This window comes from Pelobates fuscus, chromosome 7 (assembly GCF_036172605.1).
Source record: "Pelobates fuscus isolate aPelFus1 chromosome 7, aPelFus1.pri, whole genome shotgun sequence".
In the NCBI taxonomy this organism is placed as follows: Eukaryota; Metazoa; Chordata; class Amphibia; order Anura; family Pelobatidae; genus Pelobates; species Pelobates fuscus.
The window spans coordinates 86515824-86534758 of record NC_086323.1 but is presented as its reverse complement, the minus strand read 5'-3'; the positions used below and the strand labels follow the sequence as shown (position 1 = coordinate 86534758).

At 38.2% G+C, this 18935-nt stretch overlaps 1 protein-coding gene across 4 annotated transcripts in view; it reads right to left on the bottom strand.

Moving 5' to 3' along the window:
- SUCO (SUN domain containing ossification factor) overlaps positions 1-18935 on the bottom strand; it is a 93527-nt gene that overhangs the window by 8222 nt on the left and 66370 nt on the right. For 3 of the 4 annotated variants that reach the window (XM_063426175.1, XM_063426176.1, XM_063426179.1), the window contains 8 exons: positions 15157-15248; positions 13180-13242; positions 11528-11608; positions 9789-9882; positions 6947-8089; positions 6009-6096; positions 4891-4995; positions 1892-2046 (listed from right to left, as the gene is read on the bottom strand). In XM_063426175.1, the coding sequence (XP_063282245.1) occupies positions 1892-2046; positions 4891-4995; positions 6009-6096; positions 6947-8089; positions 9789-9882; positions 11528-11608; positions 13180-13242; positions 15157-15248 (1821 nt within the window). The remainder of the gene's footprint in view (positions 1-1891; positions 2047-4890; positions 4996-6008; positions 6097-6946; positions 8090-9788; positions 9883-11527; positions 11609-13179; positions 13243-15156; positions 15249-18935) is intronic. The other variant, XM_063426177.1, reaches the window with a different exon arrangement.

The window sequence follows — 18935 nt, the reverse complement described above, 5'->3', positions numbered from 1 at the left end:
CTTCCCCTGGATGTGACTCACACAGGCTCGTTTAAAAAAGTCTCTCGCGAGACTTACACTGGGAGCTGACAGAGGGAGCTGCACAGACCGCGCGGAGGAGGAGAGAGCTGACAGGAGCTGCAGGACAGGTAAGTACAGCTCTGCCAGCCCCCCTCTCCCCCCACTGAACTACCAATGACACTGGACCACCAGGGAAGGAGCCCCCCTCCCTGCTATGTATCAAGCAGGGAGGGGGGACGAAAATAATAATAATAATAATAATTCCATTAAATAATAAATAATAATAATAAAAAATATATAATAATATTAAAAAATAAAAAATAAAATTAATAAAATAATTAATAATATATCAAAATGCCCACCAACACATACACAAACACACACTGACACTTTATTCATATACACACACTGCACTCATACACGCACTGCACTCATTATATACACACACTGGAAATAAATATTCAATTAATATATACACACACACTGCACTCATACGCACACACACTGCACTCACACTGCACTCATACACACGCACTGCACTCATACACGCACTGCACTCATACACGCACTGCACTCATACGCACACACTGCATTCATATACACACACTGCATTCATACGCACACACTGCATTCATTATATACACACACTGTAAATAAATATTCAATTAATATAATTTTTTTAGGATCTAATTTTATTTAGAAATGTACCAGTAGCTGCTGCATTTCCCACCCTAGTCTTATACTCGAGTCAATAAGTTTTCCCAGTTTTTTGGGGTAAAATTAGGGGCCTCGGCTTATATTCGGGTCGGCTTATACTCGAGTATATACGGTAACAACATCTAGTTCCTCAACTCTCTTATCTAAAACTGCTAGCCAAGTATCTCAACCAACATCCTGCTATGCCATGGCAAAAGATTCCCTCATAGATCAAAGGACTAATCTGTGTGCACAGGGGGAATCAGAACAAAAAATATTAAAGAGAAAGAAGCAAACCACATCTTCCTTCAACTACAGATAACTTTACACCACTGCACAAATAATTACACTTCCTTTCGCTTTTAATAATCTCCTTCAGGTGCACGTGCAATGCACCAATAAATCAACAGTAAACAGATTCATGGTTTCTTTTACTGCCTGCCTTCTGGGCAACCGGTTTTTAATGGCTTTCCACAATTCGTAAGCTCTGTCCTATACCCAAAACCTTTTAAGTGAAAGCAAAAGTATATATATGCACACTCAATGCATATCCGATTACGAAAGTTTAGCTCAGAAACCCACTTTGCCAGTAGCATGATAAAAAAAAAAAAGTTAAACCAAGGGATTATGTGGTACAATATATATTATATGTACACAGAAAACACTTAAGTAAGTGCCATGCATATGGTAGTAAAACAGAAGAATCTCAATTTTACAGAGAACAGTCATCAGGATGTGATATCACAGAGTGGCCTCTGCTGACTGTAAGAGCGAGATCTGCACAGCCACTGATATATAACAGTGGTATAAATAAGAAGCACGTATTCAGTGTTTAAAACATGTTGCTAATCATAGGTATATTACCAAACACTACTAGAAGTAATGCGTGCAGGTCCATCATCACTTTGGTTGACAGTGACGTAAACCCCTTCTATAGCCTATTAGAAAACATTCTTTACTAAGTGCAAAGCATGATTTGGCATTAATTGACCATTTAGATAAAAGGGATCAATAGTTATACAAAACAGATTAAATGATGCAACATTTCAATTCAGTTGTCAACCACGCTGTTAAATTAAAAGCATTCTTTGGATTTGTATTGAAACAAACAAAAGTAACTGTGGGAAAATTGTGTTTAACCTGAATTCACTTATAATAATTACAACATTGTTTATCTTGTAGAAAAGGTCCTTACCGTTTTGGACTGGGGTAGTTATTGCTTTTAGGTATTTTGGAAAGGTACTCTTCATTGAAGTGAAATGTATTTCTACAGCGCTGCAGGCAAACCAACAACCCCAAGATAATGCACAAAACCAGAGACACTACTAGATAGCTCTGTCGATCAGACACCTGTAACACAAGGAAAAAATCATAGTTATAAAGCATGTTTTCATTATGTATAAATGGTTAATTTTATTGCTTTGTTCTTTTTAGTTTTAGGTCAAATGCAATGTTAAGCAGATGATCCACTTCTACAAATGGTACTCTTGGGACTTCTTGACAGAAAAACAAGACTATGCAGCTTATTGGATCAAAGTTTCAGTTTGACAATGCAAACTTTCTTCAGACCCTAAATAAAGTTTGTATAGTCAAAATGAAACATTAATCCAACAAACTGTATATTGTAATTTTTCTGTCAAGAAATCCCCAGCGTGCTGCTTTTTGGATGGATGGATGGATGGATGGATCGAGAGAGAGAAATTCACGTACACAAACATACAGTTCATTCAGGAAATATTCAGACGTTTTAATTTAGTTTCACATTTTTAACATTATGTAAAAATGCTCTTCTTCTATAGATCATCTTTGAGACATTACTACAATTTGACTGGAGTCCAGCTGTGGCAAATTCAACTGATTGGATAGGATTTGGAAAGGCACACTTGGTCGATAGAAGGTCATAGCTATAAATGTATAAATGCATATCAGAGCAAAAACCAAACCATGAGGTCAAAGAAACTGCCTGCAGAGTTCAGGATTGTGTCGAGGCACAAGTAAAATGAAGTAAAAACAATCCAGCTGATTGAGGTTCCCAAGAGCAGAGTGGCCACCATAATTCTTCAATGCATGATCAGCAGCTATTGCTGGCTATCATGCCAAATTGAGCAACTGGGGGAGGAGAAGGACCTTGGTAAGATACATGAACAAGAATATGTTAGTCACTCTGGGAAAAAGTTGCAGAAGAACAAACATCACTGCAACACTTCACCAATCCAGCCTTTATGGCAGGCTGTGCAGAAGGAAACCGCTCTTCAATGCAAGACAAATGAAAGCCTGCATGTAACTTTAAGACTGTGAGAAACAAGAAATCTGGTCAAATGAAATGAAGATTGAACAGTATGGCTTCAATTTAAAGCGTCATGTCTGGACGATACAAGGTACCACTCATCACCTGTGCATCCCAGCGGCAAAACATTGTGATGGTAGCATCCTGCCTTGGTGGTGTTTGTAGAGCCAGGGAATGAGAGACTGCTCAGGGTTAAGGTAAAGCTAAATGCAGCAAATTGCCAAGATATTCTTAATGAAAACCTGGTCCAGTGTACTCAGGATGTCAAACTGCGCTGAAAGTTCACATTTCAACAGGACAGTGACCCCTATGTTCACAACCAAGTTAATGCAAGAGTGGCTGGCTTAAGGACAACTCAATGTCCTTCAGTAGTCCAACAAGAGTCTGGATTTAACTTCAAATCGAACATCTCTGAAAAGACTTGAAAATGGCTGTCTACCGACAGTCCCCATCCAACCTGGCAAAACTTGATAGGGTCTGCAGAGATGAATGGCAAAAACTACCAAAATCCAGGCGTGCAAAGCTTGTCGCAGTATAGTAAAAAAAGACTTGAGGCTGTAATCATTGTGAAACGTGCTTCAATTACTGAATACCTGTTTCAATGGGATATCTGTTTTTCTGCTTAATATATTTGCAATGCAATTATAAAAAAAAAATAAAAAATAATAAAAAAAAAAGGATTCTGGCTTGCTTTGTCATTAAGGGGTAAGGAAAATAAAACAGTAAAAAATATCTAAACAATTAATGGGTCTGAATACACATTTTTACTTATATATGCATAGAAAGCATACATTTCAACATTGCCTTCATATTGTGACTAGTAGCGATGTCTGACAGCTACAAGACATGCATTTAGGTACTCAGCCCACCGCTGTCTATTTGAGTGACTGTACAGTACTATACAAGTAGAAAGCAGTTTAATTCTGTGAACATATTTCTCTAAGCGCATTTAATGATCTGCCTTTAGTAAACAGACAAAAAAAAAACAATAAAATTGTTTTCAAATGTTCTACCATTCTCTGAGATAACAGTAAACCTCGATATTTAGAGTGTGCCGAAGAATGACAGCACTTACCTAAATATACAAAACGACTTTTAAGGTAAAATTACAAAAGGAATAGGTTTCAGAAATCTAGAATTAATTATTGCAGATGTTAGCAATCCTCCACCAAGCTCCATTGCACTAGTTTTCATGTATGCTTTAGAACATGTTCTTCTTCATGGACACGAACGGATTTTCTATTTGCTGTACGTTAGAGTTACTCCTCCCATTATGCCTTTAGATAGCGGTAGTATTTGTATGGGCTACATTTCGGCTTAAAATGCTGCAAAGAGATATTAACACTTTTGTGCCAGATGCAAGTTACACCCATTTGGCAGTCCAAAACTCTATTCCTTGCAGGCAGTGATGGGATGCTACTGATTGGACTACAGAGAGGGAGGCTGTGACCTCACACAGGGAGCGAAATTCAGAAAGGAGGTTTTGCCCGGCACTGGATTTCAGGTAAGCTTTTAATTTATTTCAAAGGGTCGGTGAGACCTAATAACTTATGCCCACTAGGGCACGTTGTATTTAAAAATAAATAAAAAAAGTAAACTTATTGAAAAGGGTTATAATAACCTTTAAAGTTTAGCATATTCAGTTTTCAATTTGGTAAAATAAAAGCTAAATATTTGCTGTGGTCATGAAGCTTTGTATAGCCAGAAGATGGCAGATGTCACTATTTACTTTCTCTAAATTATATAGTTTATTGTAAAACTAGAGTGTAGATAAAGTCAAGTGTGACATCTTTAATTTAAAACATATCTATAAGTCAAGTGGAATATTCTTCTATGAGGTTTTAATGATCCGCATGCAGAATTCACGCAAAGAATCTAGCCAAATCAAAGTCAAGAAGAAGACATACCTCTCTTTTTAATTCATCTACCGTTGCCGAAAGATTTGAAACCAGTTGTGTCATATTCATTAACTGTGCTTGTAGTAATTGGATGGAATCTGTCTGCCTCTGATCCTAAATGGCAATGCATAAAAGAAGAAATTTATTTCATTTTTAACATTCACTTGTAAGAATGGGACATGAAACATACATTTTCATGGGGGCAAATGTGTTCTTGTTATTTGACTATATAAACAGAACTTCTAATACTCTTTTAGACATCATCCTCAATATTCATTATTTTTGTTTCTGCAGTGGCCAATTCTAAATGTAAAGGTGTTTCAATTGTTATTCATAGGGATTGCCTATTTGAATTATATGCTGCATGAAGCTCCCCTCGTTGAATTCCACGCCATCAGACATCATCAGTGCCCACTCAAGGTCCAACCAGATGCTTCTCAGAGAATTTGAGAACTTTGCAAATGTGTACAATTTGAGTGACAACCAATCAATAGATAAATATATCACAAGATGAAGAAATAAGAGCATTACTATCACTAACCCAACATCCTAAGCTGAAAAGCTGGATATTTTTATAGCATCTATTTTAACAAAAGAAGTGGAAAACGTGATTAAATCATTTGCAAATAATGCACCTGGCTTTAACGGGTTCTCATATTACTATTACAAAATATTTCAATATATTCTCTCACACATAATGGCCAAAATATATGATCTTACATATATGAAATATTTTATGTCTCATGAAATAAGGTAAGCATATTTCATCATGATTCCAAAGACTGGAAAACCCCTTTTTGCCTATTTGGCACAAAGTAAATATACGGATAGGAGGATCCCCCTAGGATCACGGTTAATATACCATGCACTCGTAGCTTAGAGGAGAAGACAAGTATACTATATACCTGGGCATGAGAAACCCACAGAAGCGAAAAGGCATATCATAGAGGTTTATAATGCTGTAGAAATTGGCTTGGTAACAGGTAATCAGACTGTGTTAAATATCACTCCTAAACTGTAATTACAGATTATACCATTTACATAAATGGTGCCGATAAGATTGTGAAACTTATTAAACCATGGATTAAACATCTTTTATATCAATAAAGGAAAAGTTTGTTTGTTACCTGCTCTTCAGCAATTCTAGAAGTATTTTGAAGCTTTAATATAGTCTTGTTAAATGCTCTCTGCATTTCTTCCATTTGTTTCCGGTACCTTAAAATATAGTAAAAATGATTTTTTATATTTTTAAATACAATAGACATGCCATTATGGCCTATCCATTATTAACCCTAAAATAGAGCAGCTGGTTCTTGGTTCCCAGTACTACCATTCTGCAGCAGTTTTCTAGTTCACATTCCATATTCGTCTATCTCAATTTGGGACTGTTGTTGGGGGCAGGTTAGCTCACCATTGGTCTACCATTGCTGCCATAAATTGGACACCCTGTAATGGTTTTGATGCTATAAGTATCCCTTTAAGTGTGCATATAGGATTCCTCACATAAACTAATCATTAGCACATTATAGCACCTAATAAGTACAATATAAAACACACATTAAAGACCAGTATTTCTGCTTTGTGGCACAATCCTACGGTGTTTCTAGGTTGTAAACTTGTTTGAACAAGGCCCACAATTACAGGAATAAAGAGCAAAAGTGATCGTATGTGAAAGGTTTGAAGGATATCCACGTCACCCAAGTGTAACTGTTCATTGTGCTAGTGAAATCAACAACTTACTGCTTAAAGTTGTACAAACCTGAGGTTTAATTCAAAAGCTTGTGCAACTTAATGCATGAGCACATGCTGAAATCCCACAATGCTCATTGCAGAATGCTATGTGTATTGGTGCAAGGCCACAAGAATAGTGGCATGTGACCAGTTGTAGGTGAAGATCACTGGATAGCATTACTGTACTTTACACCTCTCGGTCTACAATATAAATACATAAATGTATTGAATATTTTATCCATACACGTACAAGCATTTTGAATGGGAGTATAGATGAACTGTTCTATATAAAGTGAAACAGTGTCATTTTTGAAAGGCGGATGCACAGACTCACCTTTGACTAAGTTCTTCTAAGTAACGGCTACTAAGAGACATATTTACTTCCAGAGCTTTAATGCGATTATTGAGACGCATAAAAACAGATTCTTTTTGGTTGGAACCATGTACTTGGTTCCCATTTGTGTAGCCCAAATCAGTAGAATTTTGTAGCTCAGCATAGAAATCTGTAGTAGCCCTGGGCAGACTACCAGTGATTGTCACATCATCTGAAGTTTGCTCCTCTTCTTTTTTATCTACAGCAGGTGGACTCTCGATAGTTTGTGTTATTACAGGTTTTTGTGTTTCTTCAATTTCTCGATCCACCGGTAAAGTGTTTGTTTCTGGCGGTGGGATAGTCTCGGTTGCTTTAATAATGTTAGTGTAGTCAATATCGTCTTTAACAGGGATTTCAGGTAAGTTTGTCAAAATATTTGTCTCCAAACTTACAGTTGGCTTTTCCGCATAAACCAAGGCTTCGCTTGTTTTAACTTCCTTAACTTGAGTTTGTAAGACCTCAGTAGAAAGTAGGTTGGCCGTGGAGCCTGCATCTATTTTGGTGGCTTCCAAAACTGGTGTAGTGGGTGTAGATGTCACATCTGATGTTAGATGCAAAATAACAGACTGAGACACTGCCTCTGTGTGGCTAGGTTCCAAGTCAATTGATTCAACTTCTTTATCCAACGTACTTGATGGTAAACTGCCATCAGGATAAACCAAAATAAACTCAGTTGTTGCCATTTCTGCCATTTTGGTATCAGATGATTCTGAAACGGTTGTTACATGTAAAGAACTGATAATAGTTGTGCTTGCTACAGGTAACTGAGTGGACTGAGATTTACCATCTCCTCTTCTCTTGCACTCCACTGTTTTACTGCGTTGTCTGTGAATAGCCACAATAGCCGAACACCACTTAAAAATGTATTCTGAGAAACTTGAAATGCAGCAGATAGCTGTAAAGTCATTGCAGTAAATCTGAGTCTCTTGTTCAAACCAAGCAGTCTTTTCATCCTCTTGATCACCTTTTTCTAAAAGAATTACAGTTGACTGAAGAGGCTGCTCTTCCTCCTCATCCTCTACCAACTGAACGATCGGATTCTCTTTTGGAGTCTCCAGCTCAGCAACAGATACTGAAGAAGAAGGGAAATTCTCGGTTTCCAATCTGTAAAAGACCCACAGAATCTACATTTTAGTGCAAATATTTATTCAACATATAGCATTTTCATAATCAAGAACATGATATAACTAAACTGAATGCCCTAAAAAAGCAAGTGGAAATAAGTTCAACAGAGCCACATACATACATAATATTTTTGTTGTCTTGATGGTTGATAAGAAAGGCAGTAGGTGTCTTAACTGGTGTGCTATCAGTATGTTACCTACTCTTGACCCACACATTTCAGAAAACCATTTGCCATAACATCAATATATAAAACAAAAGTGACATTTGACCAATATTTGTCAAGGTTCCTTAATTAGGTCCTGCTGTTGGAGGAGTAAAAGTATTTTTGACAGATTACTGTTTTATGCCAAGACTGCACACATTTGATTAGTCACTTGAGAGAGAGAGACGGAATTGTTGTACTAATAAGTAAATTTAAAGTTGCATTCTGGATGTCTTGTACTGCTTGAGTAAGTTGGAATGTAAATCAAGACAACCAAATAAAAAAATTGTAGCTACAAGGACACTAAGCACCAAAACAAATTTAGCTTGCAGATTATTCCCCTGCAATGCAACTGCTCAATAGTCTGCCATTTTGGAGTTAAATCCCTTTGTTTATTCAGCCCTAGTCACGGGTCTCTTGCATGTCTCTCTACACATTTCCTGTAAAAATATATCTAATTAAAATCTATTGCACAATCTGCTTGGCTAAGATTTTCATATCTCCTGCTCTGTTAATAGCTTGCTAGAGCCTGCAGGACATTCCTGTGTGTGATTAAAGGGCACCTGTCACATCCCAAATAACGTATGCTCATTATTATCTAGAAAATGTATAAATTCTCCTAGATATCAGTCAATACCTTGGTGTGCCAAGGCATTGACTGACAAGGGAGAGCAGAAAAGGTCTCCCACAGGAGGTCCCTCAGCTCTCAACCCATAGGAACTGCAGCACATGGAAACTGCCTAGCCACGGCTAGGTATTATAGGAACGGAGTGACGCTACATTACTCCATTCCAAAGCGAGCATGCAGACATCACTGACAAGATTTACAGAGACTAGGGATATATCCAAAGCAGGGCAAATCAAAGAAAATTGCAAGACTGCAGGCGGAGGAGAGGACATCCAGTAGCTGGATGTTACACAAAGAGTAACGCACAAAGCGGTGTTGGAATGGATGAAAAGTGTGTAAAACTTAATTTTTCTACACTGGATACAACATGCTTTTTTATGAGATATGGTGTATTTAATGAATATGGAAGAGAATTAAAGCAAGTCATTTTTTTCCCATTACCGTTTACTTTGAAGTTCAATTTACAGAGCAGGAGATAAATGTATTTATTTTTTTTAATCCAAAGGTTTATTTTCAGTCCGATGTCACATTACAGTGTTTTTAAATTTTTTTCATGTAGGCTGTGTCAATCAAAGGCGTGACTAGGACGCAATAAACAGAAACAAAATTGTTTTAAATCCTAAGTGGCAGAAACCCGAGCAGAACTGCATGGGCATGATCAATACACTAAAACAGCTTCATTAAGCTAAAGTTGTTTACAGTGCCTAGAGTATCCCTTTAATCATAACAACTGGCTTCTCTCTTACAAATACCTGATTCTCTTATTGCATGGGTTTCTCAATAAATTCTGACGCAACAGACACAGCAAACGTACAATACAGGGCATTGCAAATAATAAGAGTACTTACGTTGGGGATGGAGATGGTGTTTGTTCTGGTGGTTTTGCTGTACCTTCTTCTGGAATTTCAGCTGTCACATTTTTAGATTTGCTACCATTCAGTACTGGACATGAGGATGAGAAAACCATTTCAGACTTTACATTCATCACGGTCACTAACACAGACCGAACAACTTGCTTATTTCTATGGACATACAAGAAGCTACATACCAAAGCAAAAATAGCAATACTTTCAGCAATTGGGAACATTATTAGAATGACCACACAGCCTTTCACTGGGAAGGCTTACAGACATGGCATGACAGCAATACAGCCCTGCTGTGGACATTTTCAATCAGAAACTCTGAATAAAGGCTTAAAAGTAACCAAGCACAGATCAGAATCATAGCATCTGCTGCTTGCGATTATTATAACTTTGCATGGCTAATTAAACGTGTGGCAAAACAGAAAGGTTTAAAAAATTTTTTTTAAAGTTTCTGCTAAACACTATATTGAGAAGAAAAAAAAATAGATGTTACCAGTTTAGATTATAAATAAAACCTTTATAGAAAATATCATAATCTGCTAACTAGATCCCAATATTATGCTGGAATCTAGAAAAAGATACTTATTTCATCTTGCAAAGTACTTGGCATCACTAGATGGTGGGGCAAGGAAGAGTCATTTACTTTTTTCTTGCTTTGATCATTAGTAGATAAACAGGAAATGGCACATGCAATGATTGCATTTTAGTAACTGTAGTTGGTTATTATAAAACCACCTACATGGGACTGCGAGTCAGATTCCTCCTCTAGGGTAATAGGAGAGGGAAAATAGAGTAGTTTTTAGATACTCATTTTTTTTTTTTTTTTTTAAAGAAACTTCATTTGATAAACATAAGTTTTAAAGATATATGGAAAAACCTGAAAGAATAAGGTAGATTTGGATATCCAATAATATGATACGCGCTGAATAAGAATAATGAATAAATAAACTCTTAAAGGGCACCTGTTATGTCCCAAACAACCTATTCTCGTTAGATTGAGCAGTTTTGCTAGCAAATGTATAGATTAGGAGAAAAACCTTTAAAATAAATACATTTTCTTCCAGCTTTCAGTCAATGCGGAGACATGTTGAGGCATTGACTGACTTCCCACGGTATGTCCCTCTGCTCTCCTCCCATTGCAACCATAGCGCCTGTGCTGTGTTTGCTATGGAAGCTCCCTAGCCGGCACTTCTGAAGGGAATAACAAATCTAGAATTGTGGCTTTTCAGCTGGCTGACTGTCCTGAGAAATTTCATAGAATTTATTGATGCCAAACTATTGTACATTTATAAATTATATGGATCAGGCAATTTAAAAGCAGTGCAGCACACAAGCTTCTCTGCCAATAAGCTATTAAGAATAAAAAAAAAATACCTTCTGTTTTACCTTTGATTTGAAGGTGGGAAAGAACATAACCGTTTAATTGTATGCCCTACACAAATCAACTATAGAAACATACGGGGTTATTCACTAAAGTGAGAATTCAAGGTGAATTCAAAGTAAAGTTCAAATTTAAGGACAAAAGTGCCAAACTGGACACATTCTCCCAGTTTTGCTATTTTGGCCTTAAATTGGAAATTCACCTTGAATTCTCACTTCAGTGAATAACCCTATTAGTCTAAAATGAATACATATCCCCTTTCAAGTAAAACAAGGCTGTTTCTTTCTTCATTCCTATTCTCAGGGTACTAGAATTTAATTATAAAATATTATAGAGGTGCTACCTTTCCCTTCAGTGATTCCTTCCTCAGTATTCGCACCCAGCATATTAGCAGCAAGATTATTCACCATGCTAAGAATGGCATCTGAAGAGAATGCAGGGGAACACAAGCACACATTATTTTATCTGCAGTCATTTCCATGATCCTGCCACAAATTGTTGGAAAAGAAGCCATCTAGTAACTTATTTAGCATTGAAAAGAACTCTCATTTGCACTGACTTGTAACGTCCAAGTTACGAACGTGCAGACAATAGATTTTTAATTTTCTTTTTTTGGTTTATTTTAACCCCCCATTTGGAAAAAGCAGTTAAGTGCAGTAAATAAAATTGGTCTGATTAGCACAAATGTGAACAAGCTATTTTCTTCTAGCATACACGCATTGCCATCGACACAACACTGGTTTAAGACTATTCAAATAATTTCACCAAAATATATATTTTTAAATTAATAATTTTCTATTTCACCACTGTAGGGAGCTAAAATAAAAACAAAAACACTGGTCACACACATTTATACAATAGGTTAAATTGCACTATTGTACTTTAAATTCAGAATTGTGAGCACTGCAACAGAATGCAAAACGCATAAAATCCGTGTACAGTGGAATATGAGCCTAAACTTTGCATGAGAAGAAAACCTGAAATATTTGTGACTAAAATAAAAATAAGCTTCATAAAAAAATAAAATAACAGATGCAATTGTATCCATATTTTTTATTATTTGCCTTTGCCACAAATTAAAAAATGCCCTTTTTAAAATTTTAAAAGATTTTTTTAATTGAAACAAAAGCATTTATATGAAATACTAGTTGCTTGTGATAGTCTATGTAAACTCATTTTGAAGGGGAAGATGGACATGAAGGCAGAAAGGAGTCCATTCACTGAGCAATAATAAACGGAGCCATTTAACACAACAGATGACATTCAGCCGCTTAGCTCAGAGCAACAACGCAAGAGCCAACGTAGCAAAGAACAGCAGCAAGCATCACAAAGGCAAAGGGAGATAGTGTATTATTGTTTAAATTATGACTATAAATCTTATTTTCAATTCAACCAAATCTGTGGACAACATTTATGACGACGATGGCAAGTAATCAAATGCACACTTGGACTCAAAAAGTGTGCAGTGAAAATACTTGCATTTGTCCACGTCCTATAACAAAGGTATTTCAAATAATACAATGCACATTGTTTTCTTGGACTTTAACCCCTTAACCTCTTAAGGACACATGACATGTGTGACATGTCATGATTCCTTTTTATTCCAGAAGCTTGGTCCTTAAGGGGTTAAGGACAGATGACATGTGTGACAGGTCAAGATTCCCTTTTATTCCAGAAGTTTGGTCCTTAACGGGTTAAGCTAGGCATTACTGGAGAGCACAGAAATGGCTTCATTAAACCACCCAGAAAAGATGCATATAATTACTATGCATATAATCTTAAAACTGAAAAGCTATATAGTCCATACATATTTTAGCATGTAGAGATGTTATGTTCTTTAAAATGCTCCCCAGTCATGTGTATTTTGTTGCAGAACAGGCGCATTTTAAAGCTTCTAACAACAACAACAAAAAAGTATACCAATAGGTCTGTGAGAGGTTTATTTTCCTCCTGCTCGTCCTACAATTGCTCATCAGATAACTCCTTCACACTTACTTGTCGCAGATCCAAGCAGATTTTTAGATGCTTTATCATCTCTATTGAAATCAATTGGGTAATCTAGAAATTAAAAACAAAAAAACAAAAAAAAAAAAAACAGATTTTGTTTTCATTCAGAAAAGTGAGAACTCACGAGGATGACTAAGATGATGCTGGAAGAATTACAAACATTCTATTAAATCTAAATAATTTGACAAGCGGTGGGAGAATAGTTAGTGAAAGGAACACTATAGCGTAAGGAATACAAATGTGTACTCTTACACGTAGAGTGCCCTTGTCACCAATTAGAGCCCTGTTCAGCCTGCCGTGAGAGTTAAACGTTTACTCCTCGAATGTTACCTTACCTTGCAACCCAAGTCATGTTGCTTTGTCCACAGCTGGTCCCGTGTCCTTGGCTGAGTTCATAGCGATCGATTATTTCAGCCAAACCAGTGCCTTCTCATAGGAAGGGAGGAGTGGGCCACTAGGGCAGGTTAACCCTGGAAAGAAAACTGCCATTCCTGCAGATTGTTTTCAACTACAGGGTTAAAACCAAGGGGCACAAGACATCCAGACCACGTCAATGAGAAACTGGTCTGGGTGCCTATAGAATCCCTTTAAAACCTTTAGGAAGGTGAATAAAGCACCATTTGTCATGTTTGTTTAGTAGCATGTGAATTAAGAAATTTTGTGAATAAAGATAAAACAAGCAAAAACCAAGCAGAACACTACACCCCCTTCAAATATGTATACATAATATCTATTTCAATTAATTTACCAGACTATAAACAAAGGCAAATCCAAATCAAAAATATAGGCAATTTTAGGCAAGAAAAAAATAAAAAATCCAGATATGCCATTTAAAGAAACACTGTAGTGTCAGGAACACAACTATGTATTCCTGACACAGTAGTTCTGAAGTGGCTGTTTAGGTTACCGGTCACCCCTCTTTGCAGTAAAGATGATTTAGCTCAACTTTCCGATCATACCATGCAGGTTTCATCCCGCCTACATGGCATGGCTGAGATCATCGATCTTTATGATAACAGCCAATCCAATGCTTTCCCATAGGAGGCTAATAATGTGCCAATCTGCAGCTCCTCATAGAGATGCATTGAATTAGGGGAACATTCAATGTCTCCATGCGAAGTGTGGAGACACTGAAAGCCAGTACTGAAAACTGTGCTGCACTGGACTAGGATGCACCTCTAGTGACCATTTAAGTGAATGCCACTGCAGGTGTTACTAATCAGCAATGTAAACACTGCCCTTTTCTTTGAAAAGGCAGTGCTTACAGTGCTAACACTGCAGGCACATGCTATAGACACCAAAACCACTACATGACACTGTAGTGATTTTGGTTACTATAGTGTCCCTTTAAGTCTAAATTTCCAATTCAAGTTTTCAGCTTAAAGGGACACTCCAGTGCCCAAATATAAATAGAAAATACAATTATTAAATAGATATACCCCAAATAAAGTGCTTTTATTTAATAATGCATTTTTTTTCATTGGGGTTTCAGCATCTCCATGAAGAGCGCAGAGACGCTGAACAGCAGTGCTGCGTCCCAGGAAGCACTTCTAGTAGTCATCTGAGGAGTGGCCACTGGAGATGTCCCAAGGCCGTAAAATAAACACTGCCTTTTCTCTGAAAAGACAGTGTGTTTACTGCAAAAAAGCCTGCAGTGACTGACTATACTCCCCAGAAAAACTACAATAAGCTGTAGTTGTTCTGGTGACTAAGGTCCCTTTAAGTAACAGGACTTGTTGTCTGCTTGAAAGCCAGGAGGTATAACCAGATTTACTTATAAAATTTTAAATTTCTATTAAAATCTGCAAAATAGAAAATAAATGCATTTTAAAAAACTAACTTTTCAGACAAAGATTTTTGGCAAGGTAAAGTGTCTTAGAGGTCTGGAGTGTCCCTTTAACGGTTACTAAATAAATCCAAGATAATTTTACTGCACTGAAAAGCAAAAGTAACAAAATAGGCTACCTTCATCCTCATCGTAAAGGTCAGGGCGCTCAGATTGGTACTGTGAGTCAACTATTTCTTCATACTCTTCCACCATGCTGGTACCAAAAACCCTAGAAGAAAAATTGAATGATAAAAATTTATTTTTAATGTACAAGAGTGTAGAAAAGTTTTGAAAATTATCTTTTTTGGAAAGAAAAGCAGATTTTCTGTTCATTAAAAGAACATCAAGCTAATCAGAAATACAGTGTGAACATTGTTAATATTGAAAATTACTAAAGCTGGAAACAATGGATTTTTAATGCAATACACACATAGGTGTACAGAGGCCCATTATCAGACACCATCTGTTCTGTGCTCCAATGGCAAGTGTGTTTGCTAATCCGAGTTTATAATTTACACCCTGTTCCAAATTATAATTTTTTTTATAAATCTCTTTTTATTGAGAGGTAGAATTGTAGAAATCAGAGTGTGAGGCTCGCAGGCCTCTAAAACAACGTTCGTAGAGTATGAAAAAGCATTGATGGATGCGCAGATCCAGACGATTAGCATAACGTACATAAATCAACAAGATAAACAGGAAGTACTTCAATAGGAGACATTCACAGTGTATGGAACATAGGATCAACGGCTAGCATACCTATTCAGGGGTAGGGTTCGTAAGTCCGGTTACGTCCCCATGAGGAGGCATAGGACGCAGTTACCTTCTAAATTAGGGATCATACGTTAGTGCCCTGTTACGTACTAACTATTTCGTGTGGGTCAGCGGGTTGCCGCTTTGTGTGTTTATATGGGTGCTATCACCACTAGAATTACGTACGACAGAGCTCGAGCGTTGCTTAGGTCTTAATACATTGTCCCCAAGGTGTGCCATCTCTATATCGGTCGCTATGTGTGAGATCATCTCAAACGATCTAAGGTGGATGCCTTACATTGTGTGTGAACGCATGGGGGGGGGGGGGGTACGTTTATCTAGAGTACGCTGAATTGTGTGTGTTCCATTCGACTTCCCAGGTGCCCGGGTTCCCGGTCCTGGGACGCCTCAGGTACCGTGGTATCTGGTGGGTGTCCCTGTCTTTTCGTCAGGCCCCTTTCTCCTCTATTGGTGTGGTCGTGTAGGTCTTCCTTATATATTGTGTGACATGTAATGATCCTGCTTAGAGTCTTTATGAATCCGTAACCCGTTTCCCCGTGTTTTGGTGATCCAGCCAGAGAGGGTAAGGAGGGGGTCAAGAGTATTGAAGGGTAGTAAAGGCGTAAGGGTTAAGAAGAAGATTAAGTGGGGCGTGCGTCCCCTACTGTCCCCGTCCTGGCAACAGTGGTATCCCCCTCCCGCCGGTAGCGGGCGATGTACAGGAGCCATGGTGTCCACATTTCCGTGTGTCTGGTTCCTCTACCTAATAGAAAGGCATGTGTTTCTTCCGCTCTCTGAATATCCTCCACCCTGCGGATCCATTCCTTTTTAGTGGGTATGTCACGTTTTTTCCAGAGAGCTGGTATATTAGCTTTAGCCGCGTTGAACAGGTGTCGCAGTATAGATTTCTAATATGACGTTATGGGTTGTGACGAGATGTGCAATAGTGCCAGTTCCGCATTCCATTCCGGTATATCTCCCAAGATATGTGTCACCGTATCTCTGATCGTTCTCCAGTACGGGACGATGTCTTTACATTCCCACCAAATGTGCAACACCGTGCCGCGTTCCTCCAGGCACCTCCAGCACACCGGGGGGATCGACGGGAAGATGCGGTGCAGTAAGGAAGGTGTTCTGTACCATAGGGAGAGCAGTTTATAGTTCATCTCCTGGTATGAGGAGCACATGGAACTCTTGTGATGCCACACCATTGCTGGTTCGTCAGCGGTCTACCCAGTTGGTCTTCCCATTGGCTCTTAAACGTGATGGCTGTTGGTATATTCCCCATCATCAGGTGTTGATAGAACACTGATATAGCATGTTCAATTGGCGCACCTTGATCGCAGAGATTTTCAAACCACGTGAGGTCTCTATGTAAGCGATCTTTATGCGTTAAGGTGTCGCAGAAATGCTTTAGTTGTAAGTATCTGAGCAGGAGGAGAGGGGTCCGTGGTCTCCCTCCCAGGAATGACGTGAAATCTTGCAGGTTCCCATTCGTCAGAACTCTACGTATGGGTATATATGTATACCGGTACTTGGGATCGGCCACGCTCCGGGGGGGGGGGGGGGGGTGGAGTCCTCCCCCGATGGTCTCGTTATGGGTGATCGGCGTCAGAGATTAAATATTTTGATTTTCAGTTTAACTAATGAATGGCATTGTGTCTCAGGGCTCTTTTGATCACTGAAAACAATCTCGGACACCTGTGATAATTAGATTGCCAGGTGAGCCCAATTTAAGGAAAAACTACTAAAGGAGGGTGTTCCACATTATTAAGCAGAGCACCATTTTCATGCAATATGGGGAAGAAAAGGGATCTCTCTGCTGCCGAAAAGAATGAAATAGTTCAATGCCTTGGACGAGGTATGAAAACACAAGATATTTCACGAAAACTTAAGCCTGATCATCGCACTATTAAGAGATTTTGGCTGATTCAGAGCACAGACGGGTTTTTTTGCAGATAAAGGCACATTGAGGAAGATTTCTGCCAGATCCATGCATCGGATCAAGAGAGCAACTGCTAAAATACCATTACTTAGCAGCAAACAGATATTTGAAGCTGCTGGGGCCTCTGGAGTCCCACGGACATCAAGGTGTAGAGTCCTCCAGAGTCTTGCAACTGTGCATAAAACTTCTAGTTGGCCACCACTAACCAATGCTCACAAGCAGAATTAGCTGCATTGGGCAGAAAAATACATGAAGACTAATTTTCAAACAGTCCTGTTAACTGATGAGTGCCGTGCAACCCTGGATGGTCCAGATGGATGGAGTAGTGGATGGTTGGTGGACAGCCACCCTGTTCCAACAAGGCTGCAACATCAGCAAGGCGGTGGTGGAGTCATGTTTTGGGCCGGAATCATGGGAAGAGATCTGGTCGGCCCCTTTAGGGTCCTTGAAGGTGTAAAGATGACCTCTGCAAAGTATGTGGAGTTTCTGACAGACCACTTTCTTCCCTGGTACAGAAGGAAGAACTATGCTTTCCGTAATAAAATCATCTTCATGCATGACAATGCACCAACAAATGACAATTTTCAGTTCTTTACAACCTATAAAGTGTTTTGAAACTTACTGTGCGTAATAATTTGGAACAGTGCATTGTAAGTTTATGTTTTTTTAAAAATACTGTTATCATTAGGAGGTTTGTTCAATAAAATTTGAATTGTACTCTTAATAGTTGATAACATGAGAATTATGCTGACTTATTTACATCAATTATTTAGGTAAATGAGAAAAATATCATTTGCATAATAATTTGGAACAGGGTGCATAATAAAAGGGCATCAGCGATTGTGGGTTTGATTACAAGATCAAGATGGCCTTTTTTCTGAAACTCAGTCTATTCTTGTTGTAAGAAATGAAGGCTACTTCATGCAAGAAAATGCCAACAACTAAAGATCTCATACAATGCTTTGTAAAACTCCCTTCAATAAATAGTGCAAGCTGGCTCTAACCAGAACAGAAAGTAGTAGGAGGCCCTGGTACGTAAGAATTTGCACAAGGCAGCAAAAGGACAAATACATTATCATTTCCAGTTTGATAAAAAGAGGTCTCACAGTTCCTCAACTGGCAGCTTCATAAAAAGTGACACCAGTCTTAACGTAAACAGTTAAGAGGAAACTCCTAGATTCTTTCCTTCTAGGCAGAGTTGCAGGGAAAACAAACAAAATT